This window comes from Patella vulgata, chromosome 4 (genome assembly GCF_932274485.2).
Source record: "Patella vulgata chromosome 4, xgPatVulg1.2, whole genome shotgun sequence".
Taxonomy (NCBI): Eukaryota; Metazoa; Mollusca; class Gastropoda; family Patellidae; genus Patella; species Patella vulgata.
The window spans coordinates 44,115,224-44,142,805 of NC_065882.2; the positions used below are offsets into that span (position 1 = coordinate 44,115,224).

The 27,582-nt window shown below is 33.8% G+C and overlaps 1 protein-coding gene across 1 annotated transcript in view; it reads right to left on the bottom strand.

Moving 5' to 3' along the window:
- The window catches only part of LOC126818177 (stAR-related lipid transfer protein 5), a 47,485-nt gene that overhangs the window by 13,884 nt on the left and 6,019 nt on the right, over positions 1-27,582 (bottom strand). The window contains exons 2-3 of the mRNA XM_050545421.1: positions 11,374-11,423; positions 10,583-10,718 (exon numbers count right to left, since the gene is read on the bottom strand). Coding sequence (XP_050401378.1) covers positions 10,583-10,718; positions 11,374-11,423 — 186 coding nt within the window. The remainder of the gene's footprint in view (positions 1-10,582; positions 10,719-11,373; positions 11,424-27,582) is intronic.

The window sequence follows — 27,582 nt, forward strand, 5'->3', positions numbered from 1 at the left end:
TTTAACTCTCTTTATCAATCTAAAGTCAATCGGATGATAACTTTGGTCGCTAGAGCATCCACAAGATTTTTCAAAGTGATCAAGGGCCATAACTCTGGTAGTAATTATCGGAAATCATTGAAAATCACTGGGCTTCTTCGTTTCATGACCTCAAACACTGCGTATAAATTTAAAGTCAATTGGATATTAACTTTAGCCTCTAGAGCGTCCACATGAGTTGTTACTCTTAATCAGATTTTAGATATAAATGTTTCATTACCGAAAAAAGTAAAAATATGTGACAACTCTTGTTGAGTGCCCGGACGATTTAGCTGTTGGGGGCGTATGTTTAGTGCCTGGCAACCTATCTTTATGGTTATCTTACAGAAACGTTATGTAGCATATTATATTGTTTACAGTATTCTGCATGAGAAAGTGCACACTTATTACAATTGAAGGAAAAACCAACAGATGGGCAAATATTGGTGTAGGACAGTTATTACATCAAGTAAGGTATATGTTTTTATTTATTCTGGAGAAAAAAACCTACAGGCCTATAGTTCCAGTCAACTTTTATATGTAGGATGAAATGAGGTAAAAATTAGATTGCCTCAAGGTAAAAGAGATACAATAAATATTACTTTGATGAAAAGTAAACAGAGTAACCTTTCAAATGGCTACAAATCTAACATTCTATTAAATATTGTGTGGACCACCATGAATTCTTGAACTAGAGAGAAGATAAGTTGTAATTCAAGTTTGAAGTTTTAATTGGCAGCTTTAACTTATACATAAATATAGTGTATAACTGCCAGGGAGTTCTATCTATAAATTATATCAATACTGATGGTTGGCAGACTTACAATTACACAGACTCAGTCAGCTTCAACTGACAAGATAACTTTCTTCAACCAATCTGATGCAAATAAAACCTAACAAATATATGGCCTGTGTAATAAAATAACATCAATTGAGTTCTTTGATTCCAACTAGTATCAATCACTGACTTTCTCACTAGTAAGTTTTTATAACCCACCTTCAATCTCAATTATTTCTTGAAGGGTGAAGCAGGACATAATATTTGTCTGGCATGATTGTTCACTTAGGGTTATCATGTGCGAAAATTCTTAAATGCAAAAAGGGATTGAATTTGCTGCTAGGGTTTGATTGCCTCTGCCCCCTTATCCCCCAAATGTATGTTTTCATAATGCTGCTTTTTTGTTGGACTATGTTGGAATCGTTCAGTAGTGAACAATGATGTTGGCAATACCATATTGAGATATTATGAATTATAAATGGAATTAACCCATGCAATGAATGATTTAACTACTGCAAGTGTTAAATCCTGTCAAAGTAGAAATGAGTCTATTTAAGTTAAAATAATGTGTTGTCATTAATCATTCTTCTACTTTACTAAATGTTGAACATTGAACATACATATTAGTTTAAAATATCTACCGCATGAAAACATTACTTACTATAAACAGTTATATTTGTTGCCGTCTAATTTAAGAATTTGAGATTCAAACATTGTTTTGAGAAATGTGAAGGTTTGTAAGTTTGTAGATGGCGATAATATAGTATATTTTAACTCTATGCAAAGACTGTGGGTTTTTCTTATCAGTTAATAACAATTAATGCTGCTTTTTATAGCTTATGGAGGACATGTATGTACTTCTACATGGATCTGTCTTCATCTGGATATACTGGACTTTTATAGGTACCAATTATTTGAAAATAGCACAAATTTTAAGTTAATGGATACTGGTAATATGTAAATAGATAAAAATTTCTACTTATAGTATCACATAAGAAGTTGTTGCTATTCCAGTATCAAAAGTGTCCTTTTAAGATCTGTTGAATGACGGAGGTCGATAATAATCTTGTTATCATCCGTGAAATCTACGTCAACAGGTTACCTGGATTAGCAACAGGATATTAACAATAGATAAACACATGGTGGTGACTTTACATTGAAAGGTTTGATGATAACTAACCCATACAGGCTATTGATAAAACTCTCATCAACTCTAAATTAAGAGAAAAACCTTTTGGAGATTGCTAAGTGGTTGGTTTTGTAGGGTTAATATTTGTAAATATGATAACAATATTGATACTGAGTGTAAAATAAAGTTTAAAAGATAAAGATGTGTGTCTAGAAACTGGTGGAACTAAAACAGACAATAATATCTTTATGTTTTTATGGTTTAAAATTCACACTTTATGCTGTAAATAATTTATAATTTTAAACTTTCGTATTTAGTGACGATGATGAAGTTCTCTTTTTTTATTTAGAAGACGGATGAGAGGGATTCAATAATATTTCATGAAATCAGAATTCAGAAACTGCTATGGGATATTAATCTTTAAAAATATCCCTCAAAACACAATTAAAGTAACATATTAAATTCATTTGTAAAAAAAAACCAATTTCTTGAACTAATCATTGTCTTTTCTAAAGGCTAATAATCTTTTCATACAGTATTTATTTTTTCCATCATTATTTATTTCATAAATAGAATAGAATAGAATATAATAGAATAGAATAGAATAGAATCTTATTGCATCGAATGAGGAAAAAAAAAAGTGACAGGGTGTCCCCTCATCTTTTCTGTCTGACAATTAAATTAAAGTTACTATATGTCTATCCATGTGCCTATTCAGAAATTTTTGGAAGGGGAGGTGGGCAACCAATTTGAAAAGGTAGCATTTTGTGTACACTGCACAGAAAATTTTCTGACTTTGTCTGCCTGGACCAGGTAATGCTACATAATTATGTAATATGCTCACAATAACATTTACCACCATTGTTATCTTTGAATCTACATTAGTTATATCTTACCAGACATGAATGGGTTTCAATTCTAACGTCAAACTGTAGGGCAAGGGAGAGCAAGTAGTCTAATGCTCATGCTTTAGATCGTAAGATATGTCATTGATACCATGCTTGTGCCTTACATCATCTCAAATATTTATCCATTTGTATATTTTGATTTGCTACATTAATTCTGACAATATTAAAAGTGATATATTTATTCTTGTGCCACAGAAATCCTCTAAACCATTAACATGTTCTATTGTTTGTTATGAAAATAAACATATTATAAATTTCACAGGCTATTAAATATCACCTTCATATTTAGATGACATTTCAGAGAGAAAAAAATTCTGACAGAAACCTATTATCTTCACTAATCTTGTTATTTATGATGCTTCACACAACTTCCTTGAAGTCTTTGAGCAATTCCAGAAATGGATCCTATCTCATGTCAGAAATCTGACGTCTGCCTAGGGGATATATGAAATCAAAGGGCAGCAGATATACACATGGTGGATCATTAACATATTGATAAAATTGAGATGATGTATAAAAGCCTACACTCAAAGCGAGTCTAACATGTAAAGCAAAAAACACCCCAAAACCTTTGTTAAAGACAATTATTCTGTTATGCTAGGTTCCCACTATCACGATTCGTCCTGCGATTGAAATTGTCAGTCATAGCAATCGTGTTGATTGCATCGAAACGTATCCGAACATATCTGCACAAACCAGTTCGTGGACTCAATAGGGACAATCCTATTGTAAAGCATTACACGACAGTAGGAACCTAGCATTATTTAAAATTTCAGTTTTTGTTTAAAAATGCTGAAGATACTTTTATTAACTCAATTTACACTATATTTCAAGCATATTAAGGTGTTAAGCAATTGAAAGGTAGCATAAACCTTGAAAACTCGAACACAGTGTCACGGTTTGACTCAGCATAAAAGTAGTACTTAATAATTAGATATAGGTTGACAGGCAACAAAAAATTTACCTACTGAGTCCATAATGATTATTGCATTAATTGTGAATATCTAGATAAAAGATAGGTTGCCAGACAATAAAAGATCCATGCAGTTGACAAGTGTTGACACATATTTATTCTTTTGTAATTAATGTGTGCATTTCCATGACAATAAGTAATTACCAGAAATAATTAATATTTGATTGGCTTATAGTTTTTTCTGAAGCTAACATTTATTACATAAACATGCAGACCTAACAGTAATCAGGTGATAAATTCAGATCTTATGTGTTATTGGAAATTGTTGAAAATCAATAGGATTCTTCACATAAACACTGTGTATCAATTTTAAATCCATCTAGAATGTCCACAAGATTTTTCAAAGTGATCAATGGCATAACACTGACGGTAATTCTCAGAAAATGATGAAAGTCAATATGCTCCTGTGTATTAATTTCAAGTCAATTGGATGATAACTTTAACCTTTAGAGCATTCACAAGATTTTTTTGAAAGATCAAGGGCCATAATTCTGGTCTGGTCTTTTAATTTCAAATATGTTTTTTGAACTGCTTGTATAATTTTCTAACTTAAAAACTTTGTTGCCGTCAAAATGTGTTTTTTTACTGTCTTGTTTTACTGCCAATGGATAGACCCAAAAATGTATATATATATATATACCCACAGATTTAATTAGTTTATACTGGGACTACACAAATCTGTTGCTTGAAAATTGAGACAAAATGACATAAGTTTTGAATTGTCTGTCTGTTTGTGTTTTCCTGAGTATGATGTCTTGTCCATGTATTTGTTTTTGTGTAAATTTTGTGTGGTGCAGTCCCCCTGCACTTACTATTAGATATGTAAAATTTCAAATTTCCCAGATCTTAAACTGGTACAGAAATTACTGATAATTTAATAAGCTGCATGTCTAGTGTCTTAAGTATATTGTAAGTGCATGTTTATAGTTCACTCAATCTCTCATATAAAGATTAGTTGATAGTGTATTTAATACATGATAATAATGCAGTTTTAAAGTTCAAGTTATCATAAATTGTGATAATATGCTATCAATTATAGACATCAGCAGTGATTATATTTACCATGAGTTACATCATAGACCATAAAATTGAGTGGCGGATGGGGGTGCTGGTGGCCAGAACACACAAACCCCTCTTATAAATAGTGAGTGAGCCATGGTGGCTCAGTGAGTTAGATGTTGGCTTGCTAACCTGGAGGTCCTGTGTTTGATCCCTGTATTCACTAAGAAAGTTCAGTGGTACAGGACAGAGGGCCTGGCAAGGGACAATGTATAGTCGTTCGGATGGGAAGAAAAACCAAGATCTTGTGTACACATTGCGGTGTGTATGTAAAAGATCCCTTGGCAGATGGAATTCCATATAAGGGTAGCCTGCGGTGCCGCTGTCTGGGCAAAGTTTACGTCATAGTACACTGAATGGCGCATGCCCATTTTCATTAACCCAGCCGGAGCAGAACAGTAGGACGTTAAATCCTATTTCATTTTCATATAAATAGTGATTTCCTTTTTGAATTCTGACAAATTGTATATAAACAATAAAACCCAAAATATTTACTAAAAATCTTGGATATTTACAAGTGCTTATTTGATGTACCCTTTCTGAATAAATCTTCACTCTTAGCCCTGCTAAAAGATATTATGTTTCTACACTTGTTTACCTAAACCTAATTTAACTTTTATCAACTCATAACTCAGAATTATTTTCTACATTAGGCGGGATGAGTTCTGATGTGGCCCATTAGATTTCTGATAATCATGAAGCAACTACCCGTCTAATTTACTATCTTTGAACCTATTTATCCCATAAATCATAATTCTTATAACTCTGTTATGTTCAAAACTAGCAGGGGCATCTGTTTAGGATATTCACAGACATTTTTCAACTGTTTAAAAATTGAAAAAAGATATTCTGGAATGAAAAATATTTCATGCACAGATATTGATATGAAATGTTTCCATTTTTAAAAGAAAAAAAGAAAGTGTTGAATACTGCACTATAAATACAGAGAGAGACAAAGTAGGCCATTAAAGGAACAGTCCCAGATACATTTTCGTAAATAAAACCATTTAATAGGGTGCAAACCTTTATTCTATCTTTGAGCAACTGTCTGAACAAACTGCTGTATTTGTATTAACTGAATAGGATATTATGAAAAAGACCATAATTGAATATAGTCATGGTATTGATGTAATGAAACTATACACAAAGTTTTATCACTCTTCCTAAATTCAAAACTGAGTTAACATGGTCCATTTTAGCATCTACAAATAAACCAGGAAGCTGAAAATGCTCATCAACCAACTCAGTCAAGACAATCTCCTAATGAACATCTACACCATTTGAAACATTATACCACAATTAAAAGAAGAGTTATTGTGTTCAATCAAAAAGTCTCAACCAATCAAATTTATCAACATACGTATGACAAAAGTAGATAAGTCGTCGATGCAGCCCACAAGGCAAAATCTTGAGAGGGTATACATAATGTTTTTGCTGAAACTCAACAGGTTTCTTCATTCCACAAATTCAAATAATGCATATAAATTTCATACAGATCAAATGATAACTTTTGTCATTACAGTTAGAGTGTTCACAAGGTTCTACAAAGTGAAATAAGGGCTATAACTCTAGAAGTAATCAACAGGCATTGTTGAAATTCAACAGGCTTCTTTGCTTCTCTAATCTAAACAAGCCAACAGGGAGGCTGATGTCCCCCGCCGAAATCCCAAAATAAATAGATGACACATATTAATTAATCCCACATTTATTTTTTTCAAAGGGATCGATCAATCAAACTGATTATCAACTATACACTAAGTTTCATCACTCTCTATCAGATAGAATCAAGATTATCTTGTCCCAAAGCATCGACCAATGAAATTGATTAGCTCTGCTTAGCTTTAGCTTGAAATAATAATCATTGAAATCAGTCAAGACATTCACCTAATGAACATCTACATCAGGTTTAAACATTCTACCACAATTAAAAGCAGAGTTTTTATGTTCAAAGTCTTGACCAATCAAATTGCTTATCACTCCTTAGCCCAGACAGAAAATTCGCACCATCAAACTTAGTCAAGGTAATGATATAATGAATCTATAATCAGAGTTTCATAGCTCTCACTTCATTATAACAAAAGTTATCGTGCCCCTAAGGCATCAACCAATCAGATTGCTTATCTCTGCCTACCGTAAGCAGACAATGTTCATAATCGAACTCCATCAAGCGATTCACCTAATGAATGCCTACACCAAGTTTGAACATTCTACCTCAAGGGCCGGTCACACAGGCTTCCGCGAGTTGATCACGAGTGTATCGCGAGGAAGAACTGTCAAACGCGAAGTAAGCGCGGTCACAAGTGAATGACACGTGAATGAAACGTGGTGGACTCGCGAATAACAAGTGCGCACACGCGCGAAAAATTTTACACGCGCACGGAGTCCGATTTTATTTTTGAGCAGCACAAAAATTAGGCGCAACGGCCACCGCGTGTCGCACACGTGGTGTAAACGCTGTACAAACGCGGGCCAAACGCGATAACACGTGGTACACTCGCGGATCACAAGTGGACGACAAGTGGTCACTCGCGGGCAAACGCAAAATTTCTTCGTGTGACTGCGTGTGTAGCACTTGTCATCCACTTGTGATCCGCGTGTCTACAGCGTTCCTACCACCTGTGATAGCGTGTGCTCCACGTGTAAAAGGCTTCCTCAGGGATTGTGTCACGAGTCATCCGCGGGCCATTCGCGTGTTTTCGCGTTGAATCGCGATTGAACCACGACTGATTCGCGTGTCGTCCACGACCCAATCTCGTTTGTACCACTAGTTATTTCTGCTATAAAAAGATCGCGTGTGGGCCATTTTTCATCAGTTGTGATCAAGACGTTGAAGAGGCAACATGGATCCGGCGCATCGTAATGCTTTGGTTATGCTGTTCCAGCAACATCAGAACCAGCTACTTCAGGTTCAGCAAGCCCTTCTTTGATTTCGGTGCCATGATTTTGATCTTTACTCTACGGAATATTGATCGATACTGATCCAGAACACCGGACGCGGCGGCTTTTATACACGCGGGCGGCAAGCGGAGCACAAGTGATCGGCACGTGATTCACACGCGGAGCACATGTGGAGCACAAGTGATACACACGCGCTGCGTGTGACCCCATTTTCTGACCACAAGCGCTCACACACGGAGGACTCGTGGTGGACACGCGATGCACACGCGCGCGTGTGGTCCACTTGTCATTCGCGTGTCCAGCATGTCTGAGACAAATTGGTTGATTTTCACCGCGTGTAGAAAAAATTTGCAAAATTTATAGCAAAATTACACGTGATCAACTCGCGGAAGCCTGTGTGACCGGCCCATCAATTAGAAGGAGAGTTATTGTGTTCCAAATCTCGACTAATCAAATTGCTTATCGCTCTGCTTACCCTCAGCAGAAAATGTTCATTATCGAACTTAGTCAAGGTAATGATGTAATAAAGCTATACACCAAGTGTCCTCACTCTCACTTAATTAGAACTAAAGTTATTGTGTCCCAAATCATCAACCAATCAAATTGCTTATCTCTGCTTACCCTAAGCAGAAAATGCTCATCTTCGAACTCCATCAAGGCCTTGACCCAATAAACACCTACACCAAGTTTGAACATTCTAGCTCAATTAGAAGGAGAGTTATTGTGTTCCAAAATCTTGGTCAATCAAATTGCTTATCGCTCTGCTTACCCTGAGCAGAAAATGCTCATTATCGAACTTAGTCAAGGTATTGATGTAATGAAACTATACACCAAGTTTCATCACTCTCACTTAATTAGAACTAAAGTTATCGTGTCCCAAATATCAACCAATCAAATTGCTTATCTCCGCTTACCCTAAGCGGAAAATGCTCATCTTCGAACTCCATCAAGGTATTGACCTAATAAACACCTACACCAAGTTTGAACATTCTAGCTCAATTAGAAAGAGAGTTATTGTGTCCCAAAAAGTGTGACGGACAGACAGACAGACGGACGAACCCATTTTCGGGGGGGACAATAATGCATCTAAATTTCATACAGATTGAATGGTGACTTACAGCATCCAGAGAAACATGGTCCTTTTAAATGGTCATTATTTTGGGACTAATGTGGTATATCTTTATTTCCCTATTTTGAGCAGTAGGACAAAACACAAAGAAAACACAAGAGGTTAGGTGAGCGATATTACTCCTTTTCATGTACAAGGAGACTTAAACCACAGCTTCTTGACTTAATGACAGATCTTGTGATAAATCCTACATTTTATCCCAAGAAAAGATAAGATATTTATTGCATCAAAACGTCCATTAAGGACAGCATGCATACACTTAGACAGTCATATACATTTAACCCTTTCAATGCTAGACGTATTTCCACTGCCTGTGCTAGACCCTTTTTTGAGGAAAAAAGGGGATTTGGAAATAAATGCCAAACAGTACTTATGGAAGCTTTTATGGAAATTCTTTTTGTGTGTTGGGATGGGGATGGGCATGGGGTTGGGCTAAGACAAAAAAATAGAATTTTGCAAATTTGCATAATCATTTAGTCATGTGACGTCATGGTGGCCATTTTGGATTTCTCATTTCTCACTAAAGCTAAGACGAAAACAAATTTTTCTCCATGAAATACTTATGGGATATTGTTTTTTACTGGATTTTGATAAAGATATATAAAATGAACAAAAATATCATTAGTGGCCACGAGAAATGCCACCACAAACACGCGGACAACGTCTCCCGCTGCCATAACCACTGTGCGGACTGCAATACCTTGTTTTCACCATCAATTTCACCCCCAAGTCCCATATCATTATCAATATAGTCAGTCAATAGATCTACACATTCGAGACCCGGAAATTGCCTACGTCTTTTACGGTCCAGCATTATTATCAACATCAGAATTATCGCCAGAATCTACTGCAGACATAGGGCTATCGTGTTCACATTGGCCTTGTTCATCATGTATGGGAGACACAGCCATAGGTGTACCGGGTACGCGCATTTTAAAGACATTTTATAATACCTGGTACTATTGTAGGAAATCTCAGGTGTTATGGCATATATATACCAACTCCAAAGCTAAATATCCCAGACATTTTTTACAGTAATAACATATGTTGTGTATCGATGAATTTTCATTTACACAGATTTGAGTTTTCATTTTTTGACTCATGCAAATACCTCAGAATGTTAATTATTATGGGTGTCATCTGCAATTTGTTTGTATGTTTACTATAAGATATATATTTACCACCCCTTACCAACACCCTTTGTTTATGTATGTATTTAATGGTTACAAGTTTCTCTATAACTTCAATCAAAAGATAAATAAACATGACGCAAAAGGCTTAAATATTTGGGTAAAGATTTGCTGAAAAATTTTGAGCTTCGACAAATATGAAATTCTACAGAGAGAAACACAGTTATCTCAAAATCACATGCCACAATTTATTCAGGAGACAAGAAAGATGATATTATGACTTTCATGAAAGGTTTGAGAAGCTCTTAAAGGAAAAGGAAATCATTTTGGAACCATGAATTTTGTGCACAAGCAAGTTCAACAGTGGGAGGAAACAAGAAAACCTGGAGACTAAGCATGGTTGATCCAGTATGTAAGTGGGATCAAATTTAATGGTTTGCATTGCTTGTAGACCAGAATATGTACTTGATCCACATTTGGCTATTAATTACATGTAAATCACTCCCATCTTATGGTCTGGGCTGGGCACTCTGTCATTGTGAAAGCAGGAAATTACTTACATCGGATATTTGCTTTAAAACTTCAATTTTCTTCAATCCTTTATCCCATTTTAACCTGGGAGCATCTCCTGGAAGTGGATCTACATATTGAAATACTGTTTCTGGTGGTGCACTAAATTCACTTGTTCCTCGATATCTGTAATGAACATTATAACAAATCAGTAATTTGAAGTTCATTTCATAATTCATATCTTAACAAATACATAACAGTTTCTAACCATTTTCAAATCTTTGGGTGAGATTTCCAACTTTAATTCTGAAGCAATTTGGGCTTTTATGCCAAAGACAGAAATATGGCAAGTCTGCATACATCCATGAATAACAGTTTGCAAAACAGAAGTAGTTAAATATTTAATAATTTGTATGGTAATTATCTTTTTTGAATACCATTTGACAATACATCATAAAAGTTTTGTATAAGAAAAGTGTCGAGTTGTTCAGGATGGAACAAACAACAAAGGTCTAATGTATATTATCATTCACAATACCATGATAAATGCAAATTGGTGCAGAAAAGTAAGATGTTAATAAACCCAATTTCATTGCATAGAAATTTGACATCATTTTCAGTTTTAATAACCAGATATCCCTAAAATCAACTCATACTGGAATTAGAATCTTTAGAGCAATGAAATAAAATGAGATTTACATGTAATGTCCTACTATTCTGCTCCGACTGGGCGAATGAAGACAGGCTTTTAGAGCATTAATACTGGTATTCAATCTTAAATATGTATCAAATAAATGGTATAGAAATATTGTTATTGAAAATGAATATACGATAAACTTACAGATTGCCTCCAAATTCTTTAGAATGTTTTAACTCTATTAGAATATCTTTCTGGAAAGAAAAGAAAAAGATCTAAATTACATTTAAAACCATTTCAAGAATGGATGAATACAAGATTAGCTTGATTCACAAACTTTATTTGCACTTCAGAATTACCCATGTTCGTGAGGTAGCACACCTTGTTTTGCAATAAAGGTGCTTGATGCTTGAGCCTAATTAGTAGGCCTAGTTATCCTCCCCATTCCTCAAATTACATTACTGGATGTATGTACAGTGTATTGGGGGATAACAATTTATTATATGAAACATGTACTAGAGATAATACCTTTAGTTATTCAAGTTATTGAAATTCATCAAAAATCAATTAGCTTTTTCTGGATCAAGGGCAAGAAGTCTGATAGTATTTTTAGGAAATTGTAGAATAGAAACTCAATAGGCTTCTTTGTCTTAAGAAAATGAAATGAAATGAAATGAAATGGGGTTTAACGTCCTACTCTTCTGCACCTAACCTGGGCTAATTGAAGACGGGCATACGCCATACAGTGTGCTATGAGGGAAATTTTGCCCGGGCAGCTGCGCTACGGCCTACTCTTATATCGAATTCCAACTGCCAAGGGATCTTTTACGTGCACGCCAATGTGTACACGGGACCTCGGTTTTTCGTACCATCCGAACGACTAGGCAGCTGTCCTTGGCAGGCCCTCCGTTCTGCATCACTGACAAGGGGAAACCACGCCGGAAAATCGAGATGAACTTTCTCGGCCAATGCAGGGATCGAACACCCGACCTCCAGGCTAGCGAGCCAGCGCCTTACCCACTTAGCCACGTGATCCCCTTGTCTTAAGAACATATGTCCTGTGTATTTAATTCTAAGTCAGTCAAATGATAACTCTGAATTCAATCGAATGATAACTTTCGCCTCTAGAATCTCCAGAAGCAAATCTGAATGACAGACCAACGTAATCCCAACAACTGACAACAATATATAACCCTATTTTAATGTTGGGGTATAAAAATAAAATTATTTTAAAAAAATTATTTTTATTAATAACTATTAAAATAAATTGTTTGAAACCTACAGAAATAGACAACCTATAAACACATTAGGAAAAAAAAATGTATAAATGATGGATAACACTTGGGTCAAAGTGTCTAGTTATTTTAGCAAACATGTGAAATATTTTCTAACAAGTCCTGCAGTATATTTGCTTGTGGCTGTACCATGTCGTACTCACTTCACAACTTGTATAGAAACATGTATATTAAGGTACTTATAGAATTATACTGTTACTTCAACTTCTATTTTCTTGTTGTAAATATAACTAATTAAGTGAGCTAAATCACTAAAAAATGACACAAATGGGTCGCAATGCATATAATAATGTAATATGAATGTATATAAACTTATTTACATTCAAACGTTTCCGTTTTTACTCTAATTTCAAATCAGTTATGTTCGGCTAAATACGCCAGAAGTCACAATCAAATGGCAATATTATTTATTGGGCATGCTCTCCAGATAAGAATATGACCTCACTATTTGACATGACTTGTGGAATATGTCTAGCCTCGTTCCTCAAGCCCCTTGTTACAAATGGCGCAGAAATGCATTATGGTACACGTTTCGTGTACCAATGGTTAAATGTTTAATTTGTCTTAAATATTGGATATCTTAAGCTCATCTTTTCCCGGTAAGATTGCAACATCAATGTTGATTTAAATTGACAAATAATTTGTGTTTTCAATATCGAAGACTTTGGATGATATCGAGTTAGAGACTTTGCTACTTTAAGTCTTTTTTTTGTTCAGGTATATTTAGTTTTGGTTACACATTTTAAAGAGGCACAAAAACAATTTGAAATATAAAGTATTGATTTGAGAATTTTATCCCACATTTTCTGTTCTATAGCATATGCGAACAGTGGCACAGTGGGGGTGGGGCTCCTCGGCGAAAACAGACCCCCCCCCACCATGTCCAGTCCCCTAAAAATTAATACCTCAGTATATTACATATAATGTGTCCCTTCTGAAATTTTATCTCGCCTATTTCGCAAGATTCATTATGTCATCATTTTTCCACTTCACTATCTCATTGCAAATATCGAAAGGAACCGAGATCTTTATGTTATAAACTTACATTTCAAGTTTCAACAAAATCAGATAAAAATTGTGACCTCTATAGGGTCCACAACCTTGATATACCATATTTTTACGCTATTTGAGAATGAAGGGCGGCCATTTTATCTGTAAGTTTTGGGCCGATTTTCACGAAATTCAAACTCAGCCGTCCTTAGGGAGTAACGGTGATATAATAATACGTTTTTTTAAATTGGATAAAAATCATGACCCCTATAGGGTCCACAAGCTAAAAACGCGATTTATCGAAAAGAAAAGAGATCTTTTGGTTATAAACTTATATTTCAAGTTTCGTCAAAATAGGATAAGAATTGTGACCTGTAGAGAGTCCACAAACAATTGTGGACGTCCGGACGGACAGGGACGACGGCATAATACGTCCACATGAAAATGTGGGCGTATAATTACCCTTTTCCACGGAAGACTCTTTATCATGTTAGTGGTTTAACACATGTGCTTAAAATCAAAAGGCCTTTTATTGAGTCAAGAGGCGTGGTTTTGATTCGCTGCTTGTACGTGACAAGAAGTAGGGTTGCCTGTCCAATCTCGTGGGTTTCCTCCAGGTCCTCCGACTGCTCATGACCCATACGTGCAAGCGAATTACTGAAATAAAATTGGACCATCCCGAAATGACCTAGTTTGTGTCGAGTGGACGATAAACCCCATTCCCCGCTCATGTTTTTTCTAAATACCGAACAAAAATTTGGGACCGGAAGTTAACTGAACGAAATGTATCTTTGGTAGTCTTGATTAACCAGACTTGTATGATTAAAATAAGAATGATTATTTATGATTCATTTTTGTTGGTTTATTTATTCTTTTGGAGAGCGATGAGAGCAAATAAAAAAAATAATCGGCAACCACTGACTGATGATCTGATTTGATATGACAACATGTCCTTTGATTTGAGCAATCTGACCAAACAGTCCCCGATGGGCAAACATTTAAATTATGCCTGAAATAGTAATTATTTATAAATTTCTGACAAGTGCAAATCAATGTAGAACCGGTATATATTCTCAACAAAACCATCAGATGACCTCAACGGTTTTAGTAGTGGCGTTCTTGTATCTCTAATCACAAGTACAGTATTATATAAAGTTATCAAAATTTGTTTAAACTCTTTCCCTTCAACCTTTTATTTATTTGTGTTCCGAACAGACAACCGTAGGCCTAACTGAAAATGCCATAGTCTTGAATATTTTTGAAATTAAGCCTGAAATACTAAATTCCAATTGTGGCCCAAGGATGTATGCTATTGAAAAATTGTGACCTATGCATTTCACGTGTCATTGTTAATTAACCCTGGAGATCGTGTCGGAAAAATATATTATTTAATGGCTGTTTATCGGGATATTTGGTTTTCTGCTCCGGGATTATTCAATGACTATTTACATTTACCTAACAGCTGATCAAAGAAACCATCAAATGTATGACCCAAATTATTATTGTATTTTAATATCTACCAGGATTCCTAGCTTTGAAGACAGCTCGATTCAGAGATTCACAATCCATGTCGAGATGTTTAAATAGCGCTGAACATATTTTTAACAATATCACTTGATTATGTGAACTTGTGCGCAACTACTGCACATTTTTTTTTATTTTGTCGTAGCAGCTTGTGCTTGCTTAGGTTTTTACCACAGTTATGCCATATACTGTGGTTAATTTCAGTGCTGTATACTCATATGAATCTTTTACTTTGTATTTACCTCTCCCCATTACACTAACTTCGTATCACTGCCGTTTCTCCAATCTCATCGAAGGGGGATCGTTATTGAATATCTAGTAGTTCTCACATCAGCTTTTTTTAATTTTTTTTTTTATATGAACATCTTACTAAACAAGAGCATTCATTATTAAAGGCTAAATTATTAGATCTCTCTCTAATTGGAACTGAGGTAATTAAGTATAGTAACTCTTTGTGACAAAAATCTACCACTCTAATGCCACAGGTGCCGGTCAACTTTTCAACAAATTAAAAAAAATTATTCAAATGGTTATATCACAAAAAAATCCAACTTAGCAATCCTTTAATTGTTCATGAATGATGTTTTTAATGTTAAGTCTTACAATACATATTAAAATATGCCCCAAATAGCTTGTTTATTGTATTTTTTTTCTGGTTGTGGACTGCCCTTTACTAGACTAAAACAGCACAAGAAAAAATCATTTTGTAGAACAATTTATAGAAATATCATGGCAAATAAGGCAGGTTAGGATTATGTCCCCTCCCTGTGACTACCAAATCTGAGGCAAGTCTCGAGTCGCAATAAATAGTTGCAAATAGGGTCTTTAATGTGACTTAAGTCAGGCTTGAGTTCCCACCTCATGGTTGCCTTGGGACTTAAACATACATTATGCAAGAGCTAAATCTGTCTATTGCAGGTCTTTCTTTAGGCCTGAAATATTATCTAAATTATTTAAATTAGACATTAATTAACCTATCCAGACCATAATCAACTCTAGATGGCATCGCTAGCCTGTGATCTTTAGTGGATTGTGAGCCGATTTACTGCATAACTTTCCTTCACGATTTAACGATTAAATGGATAATCGAGACTATGCTGTTTATCGTACTCACTTTAGTAATGATTATCAAGGCTAGCCTTGATTTTCAGAAAATTGCCTTTACATTATCTATTTTTTAACTATTATAGTGAAAACTGCCAACTCGTTATCGAATCTCCTATAGTGTATCTTTAAGTAGTATGTTAAATTCCCTGGAAAGGCAGGGGACAAAAACAATTTCCATTAGGGGTAACTGCTAGGCATTCTATTTCAATTTCAATGAAAATTTCATCATTTCCATTTTTAGATTTCTTACACAAGACCTAAAAATCTCCCACAAAATACATTGTGGTTTGTAATGAGTAACTGAGTACACATTTTTCAATATGATACAAGCAGAATGAAAACAGAGAAAGTCAGGTTGAGGTAAAGATAGGATCAAGAAATTCAATAGACATGAAATAGTACACTTCCCTTCACTTATAAAAATTAAGCCATATAATAGAGCATGATACAATATTAAACGCTATAAAATGATCATTGAGATAAACTTTCTATACCCATGTGCCAACCAGATATTTTGACAATTTCTCACAGGTAAATAACATCTTATTGTGTCTGCCCTCCTACTATCACACATTTCTTTATACTGGTAATCCCTACAGAATCACCATTGAATGGCTTTACATTCCATCAAGAGAAACAGACTATAGTGTTGTTAAGCTAGGACTAACATGATGGATGTGATTAATGGTCCATGTATTTGGTATCAAAGAATAATTGATGTTTAAGAGGAAAAGCCCACATTTCACGAGTTGTTAGAATCCATGTTCACAAGTACATCATGTGTATGATTTATTTACTGAATGTACGGATTCACTTTCTGGTTTAAAATACCATATTTTTATCCTTTTTTTTAAAGGCTTAATGTGTTTTTATCTAACATGTAGAGAGAGAGCAAGGTGGTAATTGAGGAAAAAAAGCATGTCATCAAATTTCTTATTTTCATATTTTGTCCATGCTCAGGTGTGTTTTAAGTTAAAATGTTTAAAAATGTCTCTAGTCTCACAACAGATGCAGTGATTTTTAAGACTAGAGTTTATATAATATTGAAATGTATGACTGTCTAGAAAATAAAATCGTTTAAAGGGGCATACATTTAAATTAACCTTAAAATTAATTTTAAACCCTAGAAATTATACCAATTAGTATTACTGAATTTGTAATTATTTAAAGATACATTATGGGAGATTAGATAAAGAGCTGGCAATTATCACTATAATAGTTAAAAACTAGATAATGTAAAGGGAATATGCTGAAAATTTCAGTCAAATTGCTCCACTCTGAACCGAGATATTAGCATTTGAATTTTACGCCTAGCCTCGATCATCATTACTAAAGTTGGTATGATAAAAAACATAGTCTCGATTACCCATTTTTGGATTAAATCATCACTGAGCGTTAAGCAGCAAATTGGATTCAAATCCAGTGAAAATCTGACACATAAGATGGCATCAAGAGTTGATTAAGATCTGTTCATGTTAATAAATGTCTAATTAATAGTTTATATAACATTTCAGGCCTAAATAAAGACCTACAATAGGCAGATTTACCTCATGCATAATGTATATTTAATCACAATTTCCCCTGAAAAAAAATTGAAATCATCAACCAATTTCTAAATTACTCAATTTATTGAAAATGATTTTTTATAAATAACTACGTAAACAAAGATAAAGAATATTTTATCCCCCCCCCCCCTTCCATCCTATCCTCGGCCATTCATTGCTTGCCACCGATCTGCCCCTGGGGTATGGAAAATCTTCATATAAATCTGAATCCCCACCACCTATACCACATGCAAATTAATTGTTAAAAGTTATTTAGATATTAGTATAGAAGATTATAAAAACAAAACATATAGGGTATATAACATCATGGCATTCATGTAGTCTCAGTTTGCTTTCCAATTTTTTCGGAGGACCTAATTAGATAAAAACATAAGCTTTATATTTTAAATGGCCATAGAGATGAGTGTCTAATGGGGGGTCCAGAGGGGTTCAGAAATGGCATCAGGTACGTGCAAGGAAATTTTCCCAGGGGAGAACTGCCCATACCCACCTCAACGTTCTGCATTCAGCCAGGGCGGAAGTCCCCCCCTTCCCCTGATCATTTTTCTGCACACGCCAATGCCATAACTTCGATCAGACTTGATCAATTTGAATAATGATTGGAATAGTATGTTTTTTATTCTTAACTGTACATGATCTTGAGATCAATATGTGCTGGTTATTGTGGAATATTGTCCCTTTATGTTATTCTGAACAAAACAAAATTTACAAATGGCTTGCACTGTCAGAAATGACATCGTGACATCACTGCAACAAACTTAAAAGCAATGATGGTTTTTTGTGATAAAAGTTTTACAATGGATCAATACAGGTAATTTGTTTCTAAAGAACTTTTTGTTGTTAGTTTAAATTATCTTACACCATGAATGTCTGTCTGTACAGCTTTTTTTTACAGAAGCAATAGCTGATTTAGTTAACATCAATTTATAAAAATGTCTGACACTTTCTAGACAGATGAACTAAATAACCTCTTCACCATAATCTGGATGGTCTCATCAATCCCTCTAATTGGACATTCTTTCTGAAACACTACCCTATCAACTTCTAGCTTAATAGATGTTACCAATTTAAGCTCAACTCTTCAGGTATGTTGGAACTAAGCTGAAGAATGGTTTTTGCCTTAGAAAGCCATTACATGCATGTTATCATTTTATATAGGCCATTATAAGCGCATTACATAGTTAATGTATTACAAGAATACTATTATAAGGTACACTGATAATTCAAACCAGTCATTCACAGATGGGAGTATACCCCGGATGGTGTAAATTGATGTTTATTTTCACAGATAATGTAAATAGGCCATATAAATGATTTATTTCTTTGTCCTTTTGGAACCTTTGTAATCAAGTTAAAATAATCCTGTTATTTGGGTCTAACTGTTAAACCTGGTGTAGGAGCAACAATGATGGGTTATTTTAATTAAAATATTTTTAGAAGAAAACAGTTGATTTTTTAGAAAATCTAAAATTTATTTTGTTTTCATTAATTAATTAAAAAGAAAACAGCTTAATTTTAAAAATTATATAAGTTATTTTGGTTTCTTTAATTAAAATATTCTCAGAAGGGTGCTGTTAAATTTTAAAAATCTAATAGTTTTTTTGATTTGTCTTTTGGGGAATCTGAAACCAAAAGAACAGAAAATGCAGTAAAACAAGAATGTAAAGGTTAGAATGTAGGAGTAAAATAATGAATCATTCATTTTTATCAACCAAATTTCAGCATATCACCTTTTGACTTTACTATTTATATTTTTATTTCAATGTGGCCCAGTTGTGCAAGCACAAATTGTAATATAAATCTATATATATTAGGTAGATAAGAAATATCCCCTCCCGATATATTCCTGGGTGGCATTCTACTGCAGGAAGAATCTTGGCATACATGTGGTGCAAACGAAACAAGAAAATTGTTGAAAAAGTCTTCCTTTTGACATACTAGTGTCAAATGGTAGCCATCTGCAGTACATTGAAAAGTTGTTTGCGTTGAGAAAACAAGAGAAATATTGAGCAACAATTTCACAGTAAACTGATAAATAAATAAACTTATTATCACTCCAGACACAGACTAAAATCATACACAGTTGTGACAGATTATTGTTCTTGTCCATTCATTCAGTCTTTAAATTTACTCAGTCGCATGTAGGCCTACCACTATTTTTTTTGTTAGAAATGAACAAGATTTTCGTTCCATGCAAATTTTTGCACAAACAACTTTTTATCATTCATAATTAATTCCAAGCAAATATTTGTACTCAATGTATGTCAGTGCATCCTGTACGCTACACTATGATGAGTAATACTAAATATTACAATTAACTTGAGGAAAAATTACTGACTTGTCCGATTAAAGATAATCCAATTTTTTGGACCATGGTCGCTAAGTGATAGAGGGATTGATCGAGAAAGTTGCTCAGGATATTCCAGTGTAGTTTCCTCTTGTCAGTGGATGAAGGGCCTGGCAAGAAACAACATCTAGTCACTTAATGGATGTGGATGAAGAATTGTAGTCCCATGTACACATTAGCATGCACGTAAAAGAACCCTTGACTGTTGGAATGTGACAAGAGTAGGTGGAAACACTGCTGTCCAGACAAAATTTCCCTCAATGCACACTGGCCCGGTTGGTGCAGAAAAATAGGATGTTAACCCCATATAATTTTTTGATCAATCACTGTCAAGTTCTCATTGATGGTTTAATTCAAGTGATGTTAGTTCAAACCAAATGAAAATTTATATTTAAAATTAGAAAACCTGATAGCGCATGGTAGAACTAACAATTCCATTGGATAATTTAATATAATGGCAGCACACAGATGTCAATTTGTCGGCATGTAAACTATATAGTTGTACATGTAAGGTACATGTAAAACACATCTTGAAATGTAGGATTGCGTTATCCCCCTGTGCAATAATCAAATAAATCAACATGATTACAAGATATAAACTGAAATAGCCTACAGATATATATATATACATGTAGCTGTGACAAATTAATGCATATATAGTCTTTGTTTTTCTTCACTAGATGGTGAATATATATAAGTTATTTCAAGCAAATGTTAAACTAGTTAAATGTATATAAATTTAAATATACTGGTAAATGCTTCAGGATTCTACAAAGGGTGAAGTATTATAATAAATTGCTGAACTATATTATACTTTTTTATCTCATTAATGTAAACAATGCATTTTAATTTCAACAACACATGCAAATATCAAGACAGTTCACAAGAAATGTGGATGATGGACAAAAGGGACAGCAATATGTATTACCAGTGTCTACCACAATTAAATGTAGTTTTAATAAAAAAGAACATCAATCACAAAATGAAAGATAATATTACAGACTAGGGTTATAATGATACCACCCATATGATTTCTGATTGCCAATACATACATTATCAAATATTCAATGTATTTGTGTATATTCCCACAAAAGGCCTTTGTGGTCTTCGTGTTATTGGATTAAAATAAGAAACACAGCTTGAGTAATTTTACAAGACGGTTTAAATTACTGCTCTTACACGGAGGAAATGTACACCATTGAACAGATTTTGGGTGGCAAGGTACAATGTCTATGGGTGTGGAAATACCAAAGTGGTTAACAATGGTCCAGTAGTTATACAGCGGGCTTGTCGATACAACAGCTCAACAAACTCACTATTTACTCAACTTTATTAACAACATGTAGAGTAGTATCATGTGCACAATACAAGCATGCCATTGAAAATGTCCGAAATACCACATTAGATCCAGACAACCCTGTCAATAAATCTGATAAAAAAAACATCTAATTCGGCCTTGTCTACTATCAATGTAAACCTATTTCCCAGAAGAAAGACTTGTGTACATATTTATATCAAAAGTCTATCTGTTTGCTAAACGACAGAAATATATAGTTTGGAATGAGAGTACAGTTTAATTCTCATATATTAAGAAACATTGGTTAAATAAAACTGATATGCATTGATTGTACAAGATATTCTCATATAAAAAGACAGTCTAATTTTGGATCAGTTCAGTAAAAATTAGAGTAAAAATTTCACAAGACTACATGTTAATTGAAACTTTCAATGTACTAATGATCTTCATTTATAACTCCATCATCTAACGCAAAAGGTCATCTTTTCTTCCTTTATCTCATAGTAAGGGTTTATGATAATATACATCTCAATATTAATTTTAACAAAGTTAAAGGAGATATCCCAGATATATTTCCGACAATAAATTTGGTTAATTATTTGTGAGAGGCTCTCAAAATCCTTTATTTTAGTCTCAAGGAAGTAAATGATATGTTTTGAAAGACAACTTCCCACTATACTCTCTTTTATGTTGTTTCCCAGTAATTAAAAGAATTGTGCAGGTTATTTAAGTAAGATTTTTACAAGTGGTATCAAAGAGTAGAATTTATCCGTTAAATTGGAAGGGTAGCAAACAGTAGCATTTATCTGCTAAATTAGAGGGTTATCAAACAGCAGTATTTATCCGCTAAATTGGAGGGGAGTATCAAACAGCAGCATTTATCCGCTAAATTGGAGGGAAGCACTTATATTGGTGGTGAGTGCTCTAAAAGAATTACGTACCCCTATACTGTTTTGTTTCCAAATGGCTTGATGTACTGAATGGGGAAATTTTTGATAAGGTATTTATAGGCTACTTCTTAAATTTCGGCCTTTGATCTGCACACTTAAAACTTTTTTTTCTGTATCACTGTATACAGATGAAAAATGAAAACTCACTATTTCCTGTAAGTGTAAGAGAGAGGGAAATGGGCTTTATCATCCATTTGACACAAACTAGGTTGTTTTGGGGCGTATCATAATATGGTACAATTTTATTTTAATAATTTGCTTGCGCGTAGGGGTCTTTAACAGTGGCAGGAAACTTGAGGACCTGGAAAAACCCATGAGGTCGGGCAGGCGACCTTACTCCTCCAAAACATACTACTTGACTCAATGACAGACCGTATGATCTTAAGCACATGCATTAGGTAATTTGATCACCCAACCCTCCTTTTGAAAATCAGAACAGTTTCCATGTAAAATCAAGTGGTTGATATTTATTTGTCAGATTGCTTGTTAAAAAAACCAATTCTGTTTGTAATGTGCCTATTCTCCCAAATCCAGCTCCAAAAGTTCCTACATCTTTGTTGCATGACACTTGAAATATTAAGTGCAAGCAGAAATAAATGAGTGTGTTCAGTATGTACATATCTTATTTCTTGTATCTAAAAGTAAGAAAACATGATCTGGTTGCACTGCAAATACAAACGGTGGAATTTGAAAAGCCATTCAATGCACAAAAATAAACAGTTGCCGATATACAAATTCAAAACAAACACTGAAACCCTCCATGTTAAAATCAAACAGCCAATCATTGCAACTAGAGGTAGAAAGTGCTCTTAGTCATAGTTACAAATTAGATATTACACTTCTAAGCAAATTTAAAGGTCCACATTACCAGGTGTGAAGAGTCAATAATGCATTAGAAATGTGCACATTCTTTTTAGTCTTACAATCACATGACATTCAGTTAAAAACTGTGTCATGGCACCCTATACACCACTAAACTACAAACTCAAATGTCAATGTGCTTCAGCCTTCTCACCAAAATCATTTTTAAACATTTTTTACATTCTTTGCTTGTAAAATATATATTTTTCTCCATCATATAAGCTTTCAATCGCCTCTTTTATGTGAGAGATAACTTGGCTTTGATATATATTTTTTGAATAACTTTCCTATTTCTTGTAAAAGGTTGTATTTACAAAGGAAAATATATATGAATACACAAAAAGGTTTCTTTATGACTGAGAATCTTACATTATTTCTATCTTTTGCCTATATAAATGTTAATCTCTTTTATCTCTAGTTGTTACTTTGATCACTTTTAATCTCTCCTTGACACAAGAAAATATTATTATTTATAAGACTGATTTTTATGAGACAACCTGTTAGGGTTGCTGCAAGAATTTTGTAAAAGTTGGCAAACCATTTTCACAAGGGCAACAATTTACAACAGTACAGAAACACTGCAAAAATAATCCAAAATGTCAAACTGAGGGGTAATGCTCTTTGGAAGGGCATAAAAAAACATCACAATGATGGAGAATGCTTTAATTGGAGCTATCCTTCACTAGACCAGGTTAAAGAACCATACATTTGCATTTCATATATTGACAAATCTTTGATTCCAACTTGAATTTTTTTTTTAATTAAAAATTTGAGTGGATATGAAAAGGTAACTAAAGAATTTTAAAGGCAGGTATCCTTTTCCCCCTCCCAAGACCCTGTAACTAAACAATTTACAGTTCACGACCATATACTTGTTATAACTTTTCAAATATCATTCTATATTTGGTTCTATTTTATTCTACTCTCGTGATGGCTTCGTTATTCATTACATTAGCCTACATACTTCACAACCTGATCATTCAGATTGAAAGAAACAACGTTTTCTCTTTTTTAACAGTGGTTTGCCATTAATATTGATTTATTTCAAAATAAAGACCCCTTATTGTGTATTATACAATGACAACTCACCACAATGAGTGGTATTTTACTGTTAAAACACTGAAATGTAATTTAACATGAAAGAAACATGACATTTAAATAAATGTAAAAAAGAATCCCCTTCGTGAATGAATCAGGTATTTTTCAATGAATCGATACAATTTGCAGTGTTGTTATACATTAATGTATCAATTCTATTATACATCTGAGAAATTTACTTGTACATCTGTATTGTTTGAAGGGGGGTTGAATGGCTGAATGGTTAGCAAGTGGGCGCTGTATCATAAAGTCTGTCATTGAGTCAACTGGCATGGTTTCGATTCCCCGGTTGTACGTGACAAGGAGTGGGGTTGCCTGTCCAACCTCGTGGGTTTACTCCGGGTCCTCCGGTTTCCATCCCACTGCTAAAGACCCCTACGCGCAAGCGAAATTATTGAAATAAAATTGAATCATGTGTTAGTCCCGAAATGACCTAGTTTGTGTCGAGTGGAAGTTAAACTCCATTTCTCTCTCTCTCTTTGTATTGTCTGAACATGTAATTGACTACTTGTTTTAGAATCCACCCACATGGATTTTTGTTTTGTCCATAGATTTGTGCCGGGCTATGGTGACATTTCCATAAATTCAATAAAGAATTACATAATAGCTCACTGAGTTTTCGAAAATATCAAAAAGATTTATAAGTTTATTGAGAAAAACTAATGTAAAGATAGATTGCTCATAGTAATTAGTAGGTAAATCCAGACTCCAGACCCTCCACTGCTCGGGCAGAGGTTTTTTTCTCTCGAACATTCAGCGAAATAACATCGAACAAACAAACGGGCATATGCATCTAAAAGAGCAAAAATCTTGTCTCAGAGCTTCAGAATTTATAAAATATTCAGGTAATCCCCCAGACCGGAGGCCAAACTTGACGTTGTTCCCATTTTGGACCCCCCCCCCCCCCCAAGTTCAGTTCAAGTTCAGTTGCCACAATGGCACAATTCTTCATAATAATGTGGTATTATGTGAAGTAGTAAGTGAAGATGCATTAAACTTTTATTATGATTACATTACTGCTAGTTTTCAAATAACAAAAACATATTTCAGCAAATTCAACTATTTAATACATAAAAAAATTATTCAAGGGTACAACGTAGTATAAATAAGAATATTAAATTTGATTTTCTTATACTAGTATTGTGACTGATTGATACTTGAAAACTAGCAAGCTGTAGTTAATATCACGACATTGTTTTCACTACGTTTACATTCTTGTAGAAATGGCAATGAAATCTTTGCCAAACAAGGCTGTCAATATTGACTTGAGAAAGTCTGCTTCAGCTTCATAAAGCTCCACAACATGATAGGTAAGCCTAATTTCACGCCATAGAATAGTTACTTTGTTTTAAGGTAAATCTATTTAGATGAACAGTATTTCTATGGCTTTACCAGTAGTAGAATATTTTTAAAAAATAAAATAAAATTATGTAAATATCAAAATTGTCTTAACATATTACTGACTATATAATACATCAAAACTGACATAATATCTGCGGGTGTTAAGAGACATATGCACATTTAAATATACAATTAATATAGAAATGCTGGACAAATAGAAATACAATAAATTTTTTATTTTAAGGGCTCTCAAATGGCTGACTTAAATCAAAATAATTATGTTCTGTTTTGGATGTATTTAACTGAGAAAAAATCAATGTCTATCAGTTAAACATGCATTATGCAATAGTTAAATCTGCCTATTGCAGGCCTTTCTTTAGGCCTGAAATGTTATCTAAATTATTAATAAGACATTAATTAACTTATCCAGACCATAATCAACTCTCGATGCCATCGTTAGTCTACGATATTTAGTGGATATGAATACATCTGCCTATTGCAGGCCTTTCTTTAGGCCTGAAATTTTATCTAAATTATTAATTAGACATTAATTAACTTATCCAGACCATAATCAACTCTCAATGCCATCATTAGCCTGTTATATTTAGTGGATTTGAATACATTTTGCTAATATCTCGGTTCAGCTGTCAGTTCTTTATCTAATCTTAACTAATGTCCCTTTAACTTGCAAGAATTATTAAGGCTTTTTTAGTAATTCAAATAAATCAGGAACTGTACCAAACCAGGTACTGAGTAAAACTTTGGACAACAGGACCTGTGAACTTATGGTGTTAAATACAGACAAATCACAATCTTTAAAGTATAATGCTACACAATCATTTGATATATTTGTTATCAATATACACTTTATACCCATACACCCCCAATCAACTACATGTACCCATCAGCATTTCATCATTATAATCATTAATTACAAATAACACAAAATGTGTAATAGAATGTGAGAGTCCTTGGAACAAATTATAAATAATCAACTGATAAGGATTCTGTCTACTTCCCTCCAGATATTTCTTGAAATTTCTATTATTAGTTGATATTTTTAGGCGAAGAAACAAATGAATAACAAATCATAATAACTCTTTTTGAACTTAAGTTTCCTCGCCTACATATATGTGAGAAAAACAAATGACATTAAAAACAGGAAATCCTCCCTTATGTGCTGTGTAAAATCTAAATGATTTATATATAGGCTTTAACATTTTTGTTCATATTGTAAATGCATAAAAAGGTTCCCATAAAACGCAATAAACATCATTCTAATAATTAGATTGGTTGTCAAATATGTGTAATTCTTGATGGGGATTTCCTTTTAAATTAACACACTGCAAATATGTTTCATTTTAATGAACGTCAATTCATGAAAAATTATATTCAATAATATATTTTTCCATTGTTGATATTGTAGATCCCAGCAATTTTCAAGTCGGCCCTGTCGGAACAAAATTCATGTTGGGTATTGGGGGTGAGGGACTGTTCCAGGAGCAATTTTGGAACTAATGAACATATTTTTTCAACTTTTTCGGGGGGCTGAAGCCCAATTCAAAGTATGGGGGGTGAGTCTTTAAAGGAGATGCACGTAAAACTCTTTAATTAAGGCAAAAAATTTTAAATTGGGTTGATCTGATGTTATTTCAATCAGTGATAGGATACAACTATATGATTAAATTATCTTTTTAAATCGATGTCAGGTTGTTGACTAATTTTAATTTCGATTGTTACTTGAACATTTGAACATTGGTTCTATCCTTGGAGCTAAAATATTTACAGTAGACAATTTCAATACACACTTTAAAAAAAAAATCAACACATTAAATCTATTTAAATCAAGACTCTTATACCCTGATCAATTTAAACTTTATTCACTGACAAATATAAACTCTTCATGAATGTTTTTAATAATCAATCAATTTATCTATTATATACAACTGATTTTTTTTTATTTCAATATCCCTGGCTTACAATGACTACTAGTACTCAAATCCTAGTTTATCTTAGCGACCCCTTAAGTATGGAATCA